The sequence below is a fragment of the Macaca thibetana genome, chromosome 1 (assembly GCF_024542745.1).
Source record: "Macaca thibetana thibetana isolate TM-01 chromosome 1, ASM2454274v1, whole genome shotgun sequence".
Classification (NCBI taxonomy): Eukaryota; Metazoa; Chordata; class Mammalia; order Primates; family Cercopithecidae; genus Macaca; species Macaca thibetana.
The window spans coordinates 53,070,389-53,083,860 of record NC_065578.1 but is presented as its reverse complement, the minus strand read 5'-3'; the positions used below and the strand labels follow the sequence as shown (position 1 = coordinate 53,083,860).

The following is a 13,472-nucleotide window of genomic DNA, read 5'->3' as shown; positions in this document are numbered from 1 at the left end:
TCAGCTGTTTCCAGCTCAACTCAGATCTCGACAGGCAGCAGGAAGGGAAAGGGTAAAAGAGGGTTGGCCAGTGGAGTTGGCCTGCCTTGTAATGAGCTTTCTCCAGAGAAAAAGGTCATGTCTTATTGGTTAGAACTGTATCCCATGGTTACCCCTAGCTACAAGGGAGGCTGGGAAATGCTCTTTAGCTGGGCACACTGTCACCCTGAATGAACCAGAATGCTGTTGGTAAGGAAGGAAGAGAGAATGGGTTTTAGACAGATAACTAGTACATCTTGGAGCTCCTACTTTTTTACAAAAGTTGATGGTGGTTTGTCCATTATCAGGTTGATTTAATTGGTTGGTATCATACAAAGAATTGAGAGAAATGAATTTTGGGAAAATGGCAGTGGCACTAGTATACTTTTCAAAGCTCTCTGAATTCTCTCATAAAAACAGGGCATCTGGGATAGCAAAATCAAAAACAAATCGGCATCTACAACAAAAGGTGAAAAGGTATCCGCACAAACACAAAAATTCAAGCAGAGAGAATCTTCTGGCAGTGCCAAGACTTACACGGTATCAGCATTTTTATAGAAAGAAGCACAGGAAAGCAACAGAGTGTCTGCGAAATTGGAAAATAAGAGCACTCCAAAACAGCCTATAGGTACTCCCTGGAAAGTGTAATGGGCTAATAGGAGAACAGCAGCTGGAACTGGAGTTTCGTAATACCCAGTGTTCAGCACATGCATGCAAGGGATCCGCAGCAAGGTCTGAAGAAGCTGGAGCAACCAGGCACCAGAAAGCAAAACGCAAACAGAGCAGGCCAGTGATATTTGGGGCAAAGGAAAGAGAAGTCCAGATGAGAGTCGGGGAGGGGAACAGAGCAATGTCAGAAAGATGAAGCTGCATTTTTGAACATGTCATGAAAACAGAAAAGGAAGCTGTAAAGCCTTGAATTTAGAGAAGCTATTCTGCCTCACCTCTTCCTCCTAAATGTTCAGGAAAACTAATTTCACGTAAGAAAGAGTAACAGAAAGGATCACAGTCAAATCTTGTAATGAAGTTATTGTGTGAAAAATGAGAACAACGAGCAGAATAACATCCCTACTGGTAATGAAAGCATTCCAGACAGTCATGCCCACAAAACCAGATAAAAGCCATAACTTAATGTTTTAAAATGAGCTAAAATAAGAAAATGGTACAGGATATGAAAGAAAATCACTAATCAGAATTATAAGGCAGAAATTAGGTAATAGTACTCAGGAAAGAATTGGAAAGAAAAGAGAAAACTCATTTCACAAATGAAGGCTGAATTATAATAGAAGGGATATTAGAGTGAATAAGCACAATAGATAATGCTTTAGGGAATACAAAGTGAAAAAGGAGGAAAACAGATTAAATTCCAGAATGAATAAAGAGAAATCAAAGAACTTAAGAAAAAGCGACCAATATGGGCCAGGCGCAGTGACTCACACCTGTAATCCCAGCACTTTGGGTGACTGAGGCGGGTGGATCACCTGAGGTCAGGAGTTCAAGACCAGCCTGGCCAACATGGCGAAAACCTGTCTCTACTAAAAATACAAAAATTAGCTAGGTGTGGTGGCGGGCGCCTGTAATCCCAGCTACGTGGGGGCTGAGGCAGGAGAATAACTTGTACCCGGGAGACAGAGGTTGCAGTGAGCTGAGATCGCACCACTGCACTCCAGCCTAGGCTACAGATCAGGACTCCATCTCAAAAAAAAAAAAAAAAAAAAAAAAAAAAAAGAAAGAAAAAGTGACCAATATGGAAGATAGGCAGAGAAGATCTAAAGATTTATTATAGATGTCCAAAGAAAAAACAAAAGCAATGGAGAAGAATACACTTTAAAAAAAACTATAATTAAAATTTTCTGGAATAAAAGACTACATATAAAACAGGCACACTCATACCTGGGGAAATCAACACAGAAGATCAACACTGAGACATAGTTGGTGACACTGTTTTATGTCCAAAGACAGTGGTAACATATCTAAGATACCCAAAGAAAGAAAATATGAGCTAAGGGTTTTACATCTAACCAAACTGGCCACAGACAAGACGTTATGAACGTGGAAGAACACAGGGAATATTCCCATGAGACCTTTCTGAGGTATCTTCTAGAGAACGTACTTCAGACAACCAAAATGACTGGTAAGACATTGAAATAGCAGGTGGTGAGCACTAAATATGTGTTCACCTGTAGAACTAAGAGTAAATAATGCTTATGAGGGAGAAAATAGAGTTTATAATGGTTATGTGCCCTTAAAAGAATCTACAGTATAACTAAAAAAAGAAGGAGAATGGGGAGAGCATGTTTAAAGCAGAATAAGCCTGCTGGTTGCCTTATAGATATAGCAAAAGAACTTTGCTTCAAATCACCTGCTGGAGGAGAAGAAGGGGAGGAGGTAGAAGTTACTAAATAATGTCTATGTTGTTCATAAGAGGAAAACAGTAGACAATCATTACCTCTCTCCCAAACAGAGGGGATAAAAGATGTTATAGATAGGAAATGAGGCTGGGTGCAGTGGCTCACACCTGTAATACCAGCACTTTGGGAGGCCAAGGCGGGCAGATCACCTGAGGTCAGGAGTTCAAGACTAGCCTGGCCAATATGGTGAAACCCCGTCCCTACTAAAAATACAAAAATTAGCCAGGTATGGTGGTACGTACCTGTAATCCCAGCTACTTGGGAGGCTGAGGCAGGAGAATCGCTTGAACCCAGGAGGCAGAGGTCGCAATTGAGCTGAGATGGAGCCACTGCACTCCAGCCTGGGTGACACAGCAAGACTCCGTCTCAGAAAAAAAAAAAAAAAGGCCGGGCGCGGTGGCTCAAGCCTGTAATCCCAGCACTTTGGGAGGCCGAGACCGGTGGATCACGAGGTCAGGAGATCGAGACCATCCTGGCTAACCCGGTGAAACCCCGTCTCTACTAAAAAATACAAAAAACTAGCCGGGCGAGGTGGCGGGCGCCTGTAGTCCCAGCTACTCGGGAGGCTGAGGCAGGAGAATGGCGTGAACCCGGGAGGCGGAGCTTGCAATGAGCTGAGATCCAGCCACTGCACTCCAGCCTGGGCGACAGAGTGAGACTCCGTCTCAAAAAAAAAAAAAGAAAAGAAAAGAAAAAAAAAAAAAGGAAATGATTAGAACAAAAATACAAACCTTCACAAATTTTTTTTTAAAAAGCAAGCAAGCAAATAAGGTATAACAAACTGAAAAATTATTTATATAAAAGAGCTGAAATGTTAAAATAGATATGAGTGTGAGTCCATGTTTCATTTTACCTCTCTCAGCTTGGCTTACTCTCCAAAATATTTTATATATATCTAGATATCTATGTATATATATTTTATATATAGATTATATATATATAAATATATATATATATATATATATAAATATTTTGGAGAGTAAGCCAGGCTGAGAGAGGTAAAATATATCCAGATATCTAGATATATTTTGGAGAGTAAGCCAAGCTGAGAGAGGTAAAATATATCTAGATACATATATATGAAAGCATTCTTGAAGGGCAAGTGTGATAATTAAATTTATATGATGTGGCTTAAGAGTGTCCAGTATATAATAAGCATTCAACCAAAGCATGGTCTCCAGCCTTCTCATTTAGGAAGGGGCAAAGCTAGGACTTAAGCTTAGGACTGTCTGGCTCCAGAGTTTGCTCTTTCTCTACGATGCTACTGATGGCAGGATGTATTCAATAAGGGGTAAAATTCTAGGGTTTTTAGAGGAGGAGGAATTCAACAGGAAATACTTCATGGAAGACATGGAATTTGAAGATGCAGAGAGTCCAGATGAAGCAGAGGTATGAAGGCAGAAAAAAAATAAACATGATGTCATGATGTGTTGGTGAGGGGATGAAGGGTCTGTCAGATCGGCTTTAGTGTCTTAAACCTGTACTTCGAGCCTTCTTCCATTTTCCAAGGACAGCCTGTAAGCTAAAAACAGATAAAGCCGTTTCTACCAGATGCATGCACTGGTTGGGAGTATGGCTGAAGAGAGTGTCTAAGGATGAGGCCTTGTGTACTCGACAGAAGGGTCCTGACAGCAGAGACTGCACTCCTGTGTCTACCCCCACAGAGTCTAGCAAAGTGCCTGGCCGATACTTATTGCTTGGTAAATGCTGGTGGGGTGAATTAATAAGGTGATGCATAAAACAAAGTTTTTCAAGGACTTTTAAAGTCCTCTTCAGGTAACTGCATTTATTGATTTACTACTGGCATCTTTGGGGATAGGTTAGGCTCTTTTAAAATAATCAAGAACTGGCTGGGCGCGGTGGCTCACGCCTGTAATCCCAGCACTTTGAGAGGCTGAGGTGGGCAGATCACAAGGTCAGGAGATCGAGACCATCCTGGCTAACATGGTGAAACCCTGTCTCTACTAAAAATACAAAAAAATTAGCGGGGCGTGGTGGCGGGCACCTGTAATCCCAGCTACTCGGGAGGCTGAGGCAGGAGAATGGTGTGAACCTGGGAGGCGGAGCTTGCAGTGAGTCGAGATTGCGCCACTGCACTCCAGCCTGGGCGACAGAGCCAGACTCCTTCTCAAAAATAAATAAATAAATAAATAAATAAATAAATAAAATGAAATAAAATAATCAAGAACTGTAAATGATAGTTTAAAGCAGCTTAAATCAAAGTTTTATTTCCTGCTCATGTTGTAAGTCAATCACAGGCTGGCAGGAGACTGTTCACTGTGGTCACTCAGGCATCTGCGGGTGATGGAGTAACAAACATCTAAAATATTGTTGATCCGTGTGCCAGAGGAAAGAGAGCTCTGGAGAGTCTCATAATGGCAATTAAATTCCACCAGTAAATGATACATGTTATTTCTCACAATTTATTGGCTAGAACTGTTACATGGCCATACCTAACTTCAAAGGGGGCCATGAAGTGCAATCCTATCATGTGCCTGGAGTATTAATGACTGTCACATTATTTGAAGGGTGGGGGCTCAATTTAGATAGGTCCATAGAAATAAAGGTCCATAGAAATAAGGAGCAGTGCACACTGCACCTGTAATCCCAGCTACTCGGGAGGCTGAAGCAGGAGAATTGCTTGAACCCAGGAGGCGGAGGTTGCAGTGAACCAAGATCGCGTGCCGTTATTGCCCTCCAGCCTGGGCGACAGAGTGAGACTCCGTCTCAAAAACAAAACAAAACAAAACAAAAAAACAGTGCAGAACAGTGCACACTATTATCCCCCTTTTCACAGTTGAGAAAACTGGTGTACTAAGAAGTTGAGTTACTTGCTCAAGCTAACCACCCTGCCATGAAGCACGGAGCCAGGACTCACATCCCCATTTGACTCTAAAGCCTTTACCTATTGCCTTGCATATGTATTTATGTGAAAAGCCTTTGATCCTGCCTCTTCCTCATATCCTTGGAAATGAATCACTATGGAGCCTTACCTTCAACCACAGATTTTATTTCACTGTCTCTGTGTCACAGGCAGAGGGGTAAGTCAGTTTTTTAAACAAATTAGGCAGAAAAAACCTTTTAAAAAACCTTTTAAAAATCTAGGAGAGAAAACGTTAAAAAGCCTAGATTACACACTTTGCAATATGATATGAGTTTCCCCTCCTGGATCTCCTTCTCTCTTCATCAGCCTTTACTTTGAGATTTCACCCCAAAGAAGCAGGCAGCAGAGGACAGCCCACCAAACTGCCAACCAGGAGTGCAGCCTGGCTCCAGAGAGGGGGCATCAAAGGAAGAAGGAGGAGCCTGACTTTTCTTTCCACGTTGCTATGCCTTTTGAATTGTTTCCGGAGGCTTGGAGTTTGGCAATAAAATAATAATAATAATAGATAGTTCAGAGTTATTCTGGGATATGTGTTCTCCATACCCCACAGGCAAATACCATCTATATGTTTTAAATTTATTTTTTGTTTGACTCACCACAAAAATACTGTTGTACAAGAGACGTTGTATGTCCAAGGAGCTGTCTTTCAAAGTGAATGTCTTTTATTTTGTCTTTGCAAATGGCTAATCACTTTTTTTTTTTTTTTAGATAGAGTTTCACTCTTGTTGCGTAGGCTGGAGTGCAATCTTGGCTCACTGAAACCTCTGCCTCCCAGGTTCAAGCAATTCTCCTGCCTCAGCCTTCCGAGTAGCTGGGATTACAGGCATGCGCTACCATGCCCGGCTAATTTTGTATTTTTAGTAGAGATGGGGTTTCTCCATGTTGGTCAGGATAGTCTTGAACTCCCGACCTCAGGTGATCCGCCCACTTCAGCCTCCCAAAGTGCTGGGATTACAGGTGTGAGCCACTGTGCCCTGCCGGCTAATCACATTTTATCACAAGTTAGCAGCCTTTCTCTTGGATGGACTGAATTTGAAACAGGTTACAGATTGGGAGAAAGAAGGGCTATTTGCCACCACCACCCTTTATATTTTTTAGGCTATAAAATATTAAAGGCTATGCAACAAGTGAAGATTTTGAAGGAAAAACTTCAAGCAAATGTCAACTCATTTAAAAATATTAGAGTAATTTAAAAACAAAAAGGAATTCCCACATCCCTGCATGTTGTTGGGCGAGACAGTGATGGTTTAAAATGAGATTCCAGAGTCTTCAGGGACTCCCGTTATTCATATGTTAGATCTTCTTTGCCTATTTTCTCTATTTGTCACTTAAAATTGTTTTTGTTTCTTTGTTCCTTTTTTGATTAAAAAATGTTCTTCTTGGCTGAGCGCAGTGGCTCAAGCCTGTAATCCCAGCACTTTGGGGGGCCGAGACGGGCAGATCACGAGGTCAGGAGATCGAGACCATCCTGGCTAACACGGTGAAACCCCGTCTCTACTAAAAAAATACAAAAAACTAGCTGGGCGAGGTGGCGGGCGCCTGTAGTCCCAGCTACATGGGAGGCTGAGGCAGGAGAATGGCATAAACCTGGGAGGCGGAGCTTGCAGTGAGCTGAGATCCGGCCACTGCACTCCAGCCTGGGCAACAGAGCAAGACTCCATCTCAAAAAAAAAAAAAAAAAAAAAAAGTTCTTCTTTTGTTATGACATCACTGTTGTGTTTCTTTGCTCTTCTAATTCAACTTCCATTTTATAATAATTTATTTAAATTTTGATTTCTTCCCTGAGTTCTATCACATAATTTCTGAGTTTTTCTAATACTAACTGGTATTGTTCTTCATGTCTTGTATCTTTTTTTTTTTTTTTTAATTTTTAAAAACCAGAACTTTTTTTTTTTTTTGAGACAGAGTCTCACTCTGTCATCCAGGCTGGAGTGCAGTGGCGCAATCTTGGCTCACTGCAACCTCTGCCTCCCGTATTCAAGTGATTCTGCTGCCTTAGCCTCCCGAGTAACTGGGATTACAGGTGTCTACCACCATGCCCAGCTAATTTTTGTATTTTTAGTAGAGATGGGGTTTCACCATGTTGGCCAGGTTGTTCTTGAACTCCTGACCTCAAGTGATCCACCTGCCTCAGCCTCCCAAAGTGCTAGGATTACAGGCATGAGTCACCACGCCCGGCCAACCAGAACATTTATTGGGTGACTAATCATCAAAATTCTTTTTTTCTTTTCTTTTCTTTTTTTTGAGATGAATTTTTGCTCTGTTGCCTAGGCTGGAGTGAAATTCTTAAGATGAACTGGATGCTGCAACAGCTGCCTTCTTGGGTTTAGGTGTTGTTCCTTCACGGGATCCATACCTGAATCTGTGATACACACTTTTTGGTGCCTTATTTGACTAGCCCTGGTGGTGTTTCATCTTTCAGCACTGGCACTCCAGTTTTACTTCCTCTTGTGCTTGGCAGCGTAGCCACATTTGCCACAGGTTGACTTCTGAAGGTGGTAGGCCTTAGAGGCACAGCGGCAGCACAACGTGTGTATCTTATTGCAATGCTTTCCAAACGATGATGTTCCCTTTGTCTCGCTTCTGTGACTGAGACCAAAGAGGTCTTGTATCATTTAAAAAATTTATTTTATTCTATTTCAAATAATTATAGCTTTTTCTTTTTTCTTTTTTTTTTCTTTGAGATGGAGTCTCGTTCTGTCTCCAGGCTAGAGTGCAGTGGCGCGATCTCGGCTCACTGCAACCTCTGCCTCCCTGGTTCAAGCTATTCTCCTGCCTCAGCCTCCTGAGTAGCTGGGACTACAGGCGCGTGCCACCACGCCCAGCTAATTTTTGTAATTTTAGTAGAGACAGGGTTTCACCATGTTGGCCAGGATGGTCTCAATCTCCTGACCCTGTGATCCACCCACCTTGGCCTCCCAAAGTAATCCAAACGGATTACAGGTGTGAGCCACCACGCTTGGCCAGGTTATAGCTTTCAAAGGCTCAGAGAGCAACCCTGGATAGTTGCAGGCACTTCTGGGTAGTGCTTTCAGCAGCTACAGGGTGCTCAAAACAATAGTTCTGACAGCAGCAGGGGCACCACCCTCAGTAGCTCAGCATTCAGTGTTGTCTCATGGCTCTAATGGAAGTAGTAGCTTCCTGGTATTTGGGCAATAACGCCTTTCTGCTGTTTGCTACTGCAGCCCCGTTCTTTCTTTCCCATACTTTTTCAGCCTTTCCAACAACTTTGTTACCAATTCCCTGCATTAAATCCCCCTTTGATATAGGTATCAAAAGTTGTTGTCCTGAAGAAACACTGTCCAACATAGTTAATTTCCTCCACTCATTCATTATTCATTAAATAAAAATTCATTGATTACTTACTAATGTAATGGGTACTTTGGAAGCAATGATAAACAAGACAAAGTCCCTGCTGTTGTGAAGTTTGTATACTAGTGAGAAGTCAGACAATAAGAAGTAAACAAATACACAAGATGATTTAAGATTGTGATAGGTGCTATAAAAATAGAAGCAGAGGCCAGGCGTGATGGCTGATGCCTGTAATCCCAGCACTTTGGGAGGCCAAGGCAGGCAGATCACCTGAGGTCAGGAGTTTGAGACCAGCCTGGCCAACATGGCAAAACCCTGTCTCTACTGAAAAATACAAAAATTAGCCAGCATGGTAGTATGCACCTGTAATCCCAGCTACTCAGGAGGCTGAGTCAGGAGAATCACTTGAACCCGAGAGGTGGAGGTTCGGTGAGCTGAGATCACGCCACTGTACTCCAGCCTGGGCAAAGGAGTGAGACTCTGTCTCAAAAAAAAAAAAAAAAAAAAAAATATATATATATATATATATATAGATAGATAGATAGATAGATAGATAGATGTGGCTTAAACAATAAATAATTGTCTCTTGTATAAAAGAAATTAGGAGGTAAAGGCAGGTAGCCTAGGACTGATATGGTTGCTGTAAATAATCAAGTCTCCTTTAAGCTCAGTACTTCATTTTCCCTACTGTGTGACCCCCTTTCTGTGGTCCAGTATGGTGCTAGAGCTCCAGCCAACACATCCCAAATCCAGGCAGCTGAATGGAGGATGGGATTAAGAAGAGGCAAAGACCACCATGCAGAAGCTCCCTTTTAAGGGGGTTTCTAGGAAGCTACCATGCAATACTTTGATTATATTTTATTGGCCTGAACTCAGTCAGCTGGCCACACTTAGCTGCAAGAGAGGCTGGGAAATGTAACTATATGCCCAGTTAAAAACTGGGAGTTCAGTTATTATGAAAGAAGGGGAGAATAGATATTGAAGCAGACAACGAGTAGTCTCTACCACAAGAACCTTAGAACATGAGGTATCTTTATGAACACTCATTTGGACTAATTTTTTTTTTTTTTTTGGACAGGGTCTCACTCTATGGCCCAGGCTGGAGTGTGATGGTGCCATCACTGCTCACTTCAGCCTCAACCTCCCAGGTTCAAGCAATTCTCCTGCCTCAGTCTATGGAGTAGCTTGGACTACAGGTGTGCACCACTACACCTGGCTAATTAAATTTTTTTTTTTTTTTTTTTTTGGTGGAGATGAGGTCTTACTATGTTGCCCAGGCTGGTCTGAAACTCCTGGCTTGTGATCCTCCTGCCTCAGCCTCCCAAAGTGCTGGGATTACAGGTATGAACCACTGTGCCTGGCCTGGACTAATTCTTTACAAGTTTTCTCCACCACCAGATGGGTCTCTTCACGGCAGAGACTTGATCTATCAGTTGTATTCCCAGTTTGTCCTGCAGTGCTTTAGACACGATTGATAGTAACATGGTTTTGGAAGTGAATAGGATATAATCTTAAAGCATTCAGGAAGCCGTTGTGGGCAAACATTGCAGAGCAGTAGGTGCGATCTCAATTCCTCTCACCAGCCTATGCATTTCTTTAGTCAGTAAATCACTGAATCTATTTCTGTCTTGAGTATTGAATGTTGTCTGTGGCATGTGATTGAGCATGAAAAGGTGTTAGCGATATGCATCCAGGGATCTCACTGAGGTCTAAAGCACTGAGAAGACTTCATTAGGTGAAACTTGGGTTGCTGAAAAACCTTTTTTCTTACCGGCAGTATATTAATGATAATATTTGTATAGCATATTATTTACATCCTCACAGTATCACCAGGATATTTTTATTTTCATCCTTATCTTACAGTTGAAGAAATGGAGGGTCAGAGAAGATAAAAATATTCAATTTAGCAAGGGGCAGATCTGGAAGTAGAAACCAGATTTTATGAAACCAAAGGCATCTCTAGAGAATTTTTTTTTTTTAATTTCAGTAAAATTACTGCGTACCTATTGTGGAGAGGACCACCACATCCTTTGATTTCACTTTTAGGTGACTGATAAAGTAATAGGGAGAAATGAGGGCAAATCATTTTGCTAGCTCTTTCTAACTGCAGAATTCCAATCAATCAATACTGTGGCTGTTATCGGCTTTATAAAAGACTACTATTCCCAGCATGCCTCAAGGCACCTCCAGGAAGACCTCGACTCCCTGCATTCTGTACTTTGGAACTCCGAGTCCCAGAATGCAACACTCCTTCTACTTTCTCCCAGGGGGCCGTCGAGACTACAGTTCCCAGCATGCAGCGCCGCCACGTGCTTCTGGCGCCCCGCTGGACCCTGCTTCGAAGAGACCTTTTGGACGCCACAGGGCGGTTCCTGTAGTTACAGCCCCGTTTGCGGGATGTGTCTGCGCGGCAGTCCTGGCCCGTTGAGCTTGTCCAGACGAGGCCTCGCAGGGATGGGTTGAGGCCTGGGCCGGGCTTCGCTCAGGCAGCGTTTGAGGCAGCCCCAGCAGGGTCCTCCTGGGGCTTTCCTCCCTTTGAACTGCGGTGGCGGGCGGGCTCACTGTCTCCCGTACTCCCTAGACTGGGGGCCGCCATCTCCATGGCCACGGCCGTGAGTGGGCCCTGCGCTGGCAGGTCGCGGGACATACTGTGGCGCGTGAGTGCGGCGTGCACTGTGGCACGCGCTGCCAGGATCGGGCCGGGCGAGGAAGCTCTGACCGCGCGTGCGCGCTGGGCGGGGGAGGGCCAGTCCCAGGGTAGCGTGGAGGGAACGCGTGTGGAAGGCACCACCTGGGGGACTGATTGCGGGGTTGTGGGGCGTCCTGAGTGAAAGCTGGTTACGGGGTAGGAGAGGGGTCCCGAGTGGAAGGAAGTTGGTCAGAACGGGACGGATGTACTGAATGGAGATTGGAATAGGGAGTAAGGCGGAGTTTTACGCAAGGGTACCGTGTCCAGTAGGTGCAAAATAAATAACTGTTTCGTTAAGAAGTGGGAAGGAATGCACGGAATTGGAAAGAAATGTGGCATTAATAGAGGCTGGGATTAGGGTCCAGTAAGGAGGGCAGGTGTTCTTTGTAAGGTAGAGTGGGACTGAGCTGAGGATAATAGTACTTCCTCCTTAACAAGTTGTAGAATTAACAGTACTACATCCTTTCTCTGGAGTGCAAAGAGAAAGAGAAGAAAGATCCCTTTTGGAAAAGTGCTTCTATCCCAGTGCACTGCCATCTCCCCTGTATTCCAAACTAAAAACTTTTGGGTCCTTAAGTCTTATCTTTTTTTTTTTTTTTTTGAAACGGAGGCTCGCTCCCTGTTGCCCAGACTGGAGTGCAATGGCGCGATGTCGACTCACTGCAACCCCCGCCTCCCGGATTCAAGCAGTTCTGCCTCAGCTTCCTGAGGAGCTGGAATTATAGGCACGCACCACCATGCCCAGCTAATTTTTGTATTTTTAGTAGAGATGGGGTTTCACCATGTTGGTCAGGCTGGTCTTGAACTCCTGACCTCAAGTGAGTCATCCACCTCGGCCTCCCAAAGTGCTGAGATGCTATGTTTGAGCCACAGTGCCTGGCTCCTAAAATTTTTTTTAAAATTATTTTTATAATAGAGATAGGGTATCTTCTCCAGGCTGGCCTTGAAATCCTGGGCTCAACCAGCCCTCCTGCCTCAGCCTCCTAACTATATGGGACATCAGGTGCATGCCATCGTGCCCGGTGCATGTTTAGCATGCACGAGTACTTCATTCCTTTTTGTGGCTGAATAATCCACTGTATGGACATAGCGTATTTTGTTTATCCATTTATCAGTATGTGGGTATTTGGGTTGTTTCCACCCTTGGCTGTTGTGAGCCACCACACCCGGCTGGCAGTGTCTTTTGAGCAAAAAAGTTTTAAATATTGCTGATGTCCAGTTTATATTTTTCTTTTGTTGCTTATGCTTTTGGTGTCATATCTAAGAAACCATTGCCAAATCCAAGATCATGAGGGTTTACTCCTATGTTTTCTTCCAAGAGTTTTATAGTTTTAGCTCTTACATGTAGGTCTTTAATCCGTTTTGAGTTAATTTTATATAGAATGTGGAGGCTGGGCACAGTGGCTCAGGCCTATAATCCTAGCACTTTGGGAGGCTGAGGCTGGAGGATCACTTGGGGTCAGGAGTTTGAGACCCCGTCTCTACTGAAAAAAAAAAAGATTAGTTGGGTGTGGTGGAGGGCACCTGTAACCCCACCTACTCTACTCAGGTGGCTGAGGCAGGAGAATCACTTGAACCCAGGAGGCAGAGGTTGCAGTGAGCTGAGATGGCGCCATTGTGTCTAGCCTGGGGGACAGAGCGAGACTGTCTCAAAAACACAACGACAAGAAGAATGTGGGACAGGAGTTGAACTTTATTCTTTTTTTTATTTTAGACAGAGTCTTGCTCTGTCGCCTGGGCTGGAGTGATGCTTGGCTAATTTTTAAAAAAATTTTTTTGTAGAGACAGGGATTTACCATGTTGACCAGGCTGGTCTCAAACTCCTGGCCTCAAGTGATCTGCCCGTCCTGCTCTCCCAAATTGCTGGGATACGGGTGTGAGCCACCACGCCCGGCCTCAACTTTTTAGTGGACTGCCTCCTAACTGCTTTGTCTCCTGTTTAGTTCTTGTCCCTTCTGATCCTTCTTCCTTAAAGCCAGCTTTCAGTAAAAAGACATGTTTTACCTTGAGCAACTTGAATTTGATTGTCACTTCCATGTTTAAAACCCCTCTATATCTTCTTGTATTATTCAGCAGTAAAGATTTTCCTCCTATATGATAGATACTGGCAATTCAAACATGAATAGAATACTACAGTGCAGTAGTTGCCCAGTAAAGG

At 43.5% G+C, this 13,472-nt stretch overlaps 2 protein-coding genes and 1 pseudogene across 2 annotated transcripts in view; 1 reads left to right on the top strand and 2 right to left on the bottom strand.

Annotated features, from left to right (window-relative positions):
- Window positions 1-13,472, bottom strand: part of MRPL37 (mitochondrial ribosomal protein L37) — a 911,410-nt gene that overhangs the window by 376,836 nt on the left and 521,102 nt on the right. The gene's annotated exons all lie outside the window — the stretch shown is intronic.
- LOC126948025 (60S ribosomal protein L37-like) lies at window positions 7,600-7,928 on the bottom strand (annotated as a pseudogene).
- The window catches only part of NDC1 (NDC1 transmembrane nucleoporin), a 67,616-nt gene continuing 65,084 nt past the window's right edge, over window positions 10,941-13,472 (top strand). The window contains exon 1 of the mRNA XM_050803088.1: window positions 10,941-11,282. Coding sequence (XP_050659045.1) covers window positions 11,226-11,282 — 57 coding nt within the window. The 5' untranslated portion in view covers window positions 10,941-11,225. The remainder of the gene's footprint in view (window positions 11,283-13,472) is intronic.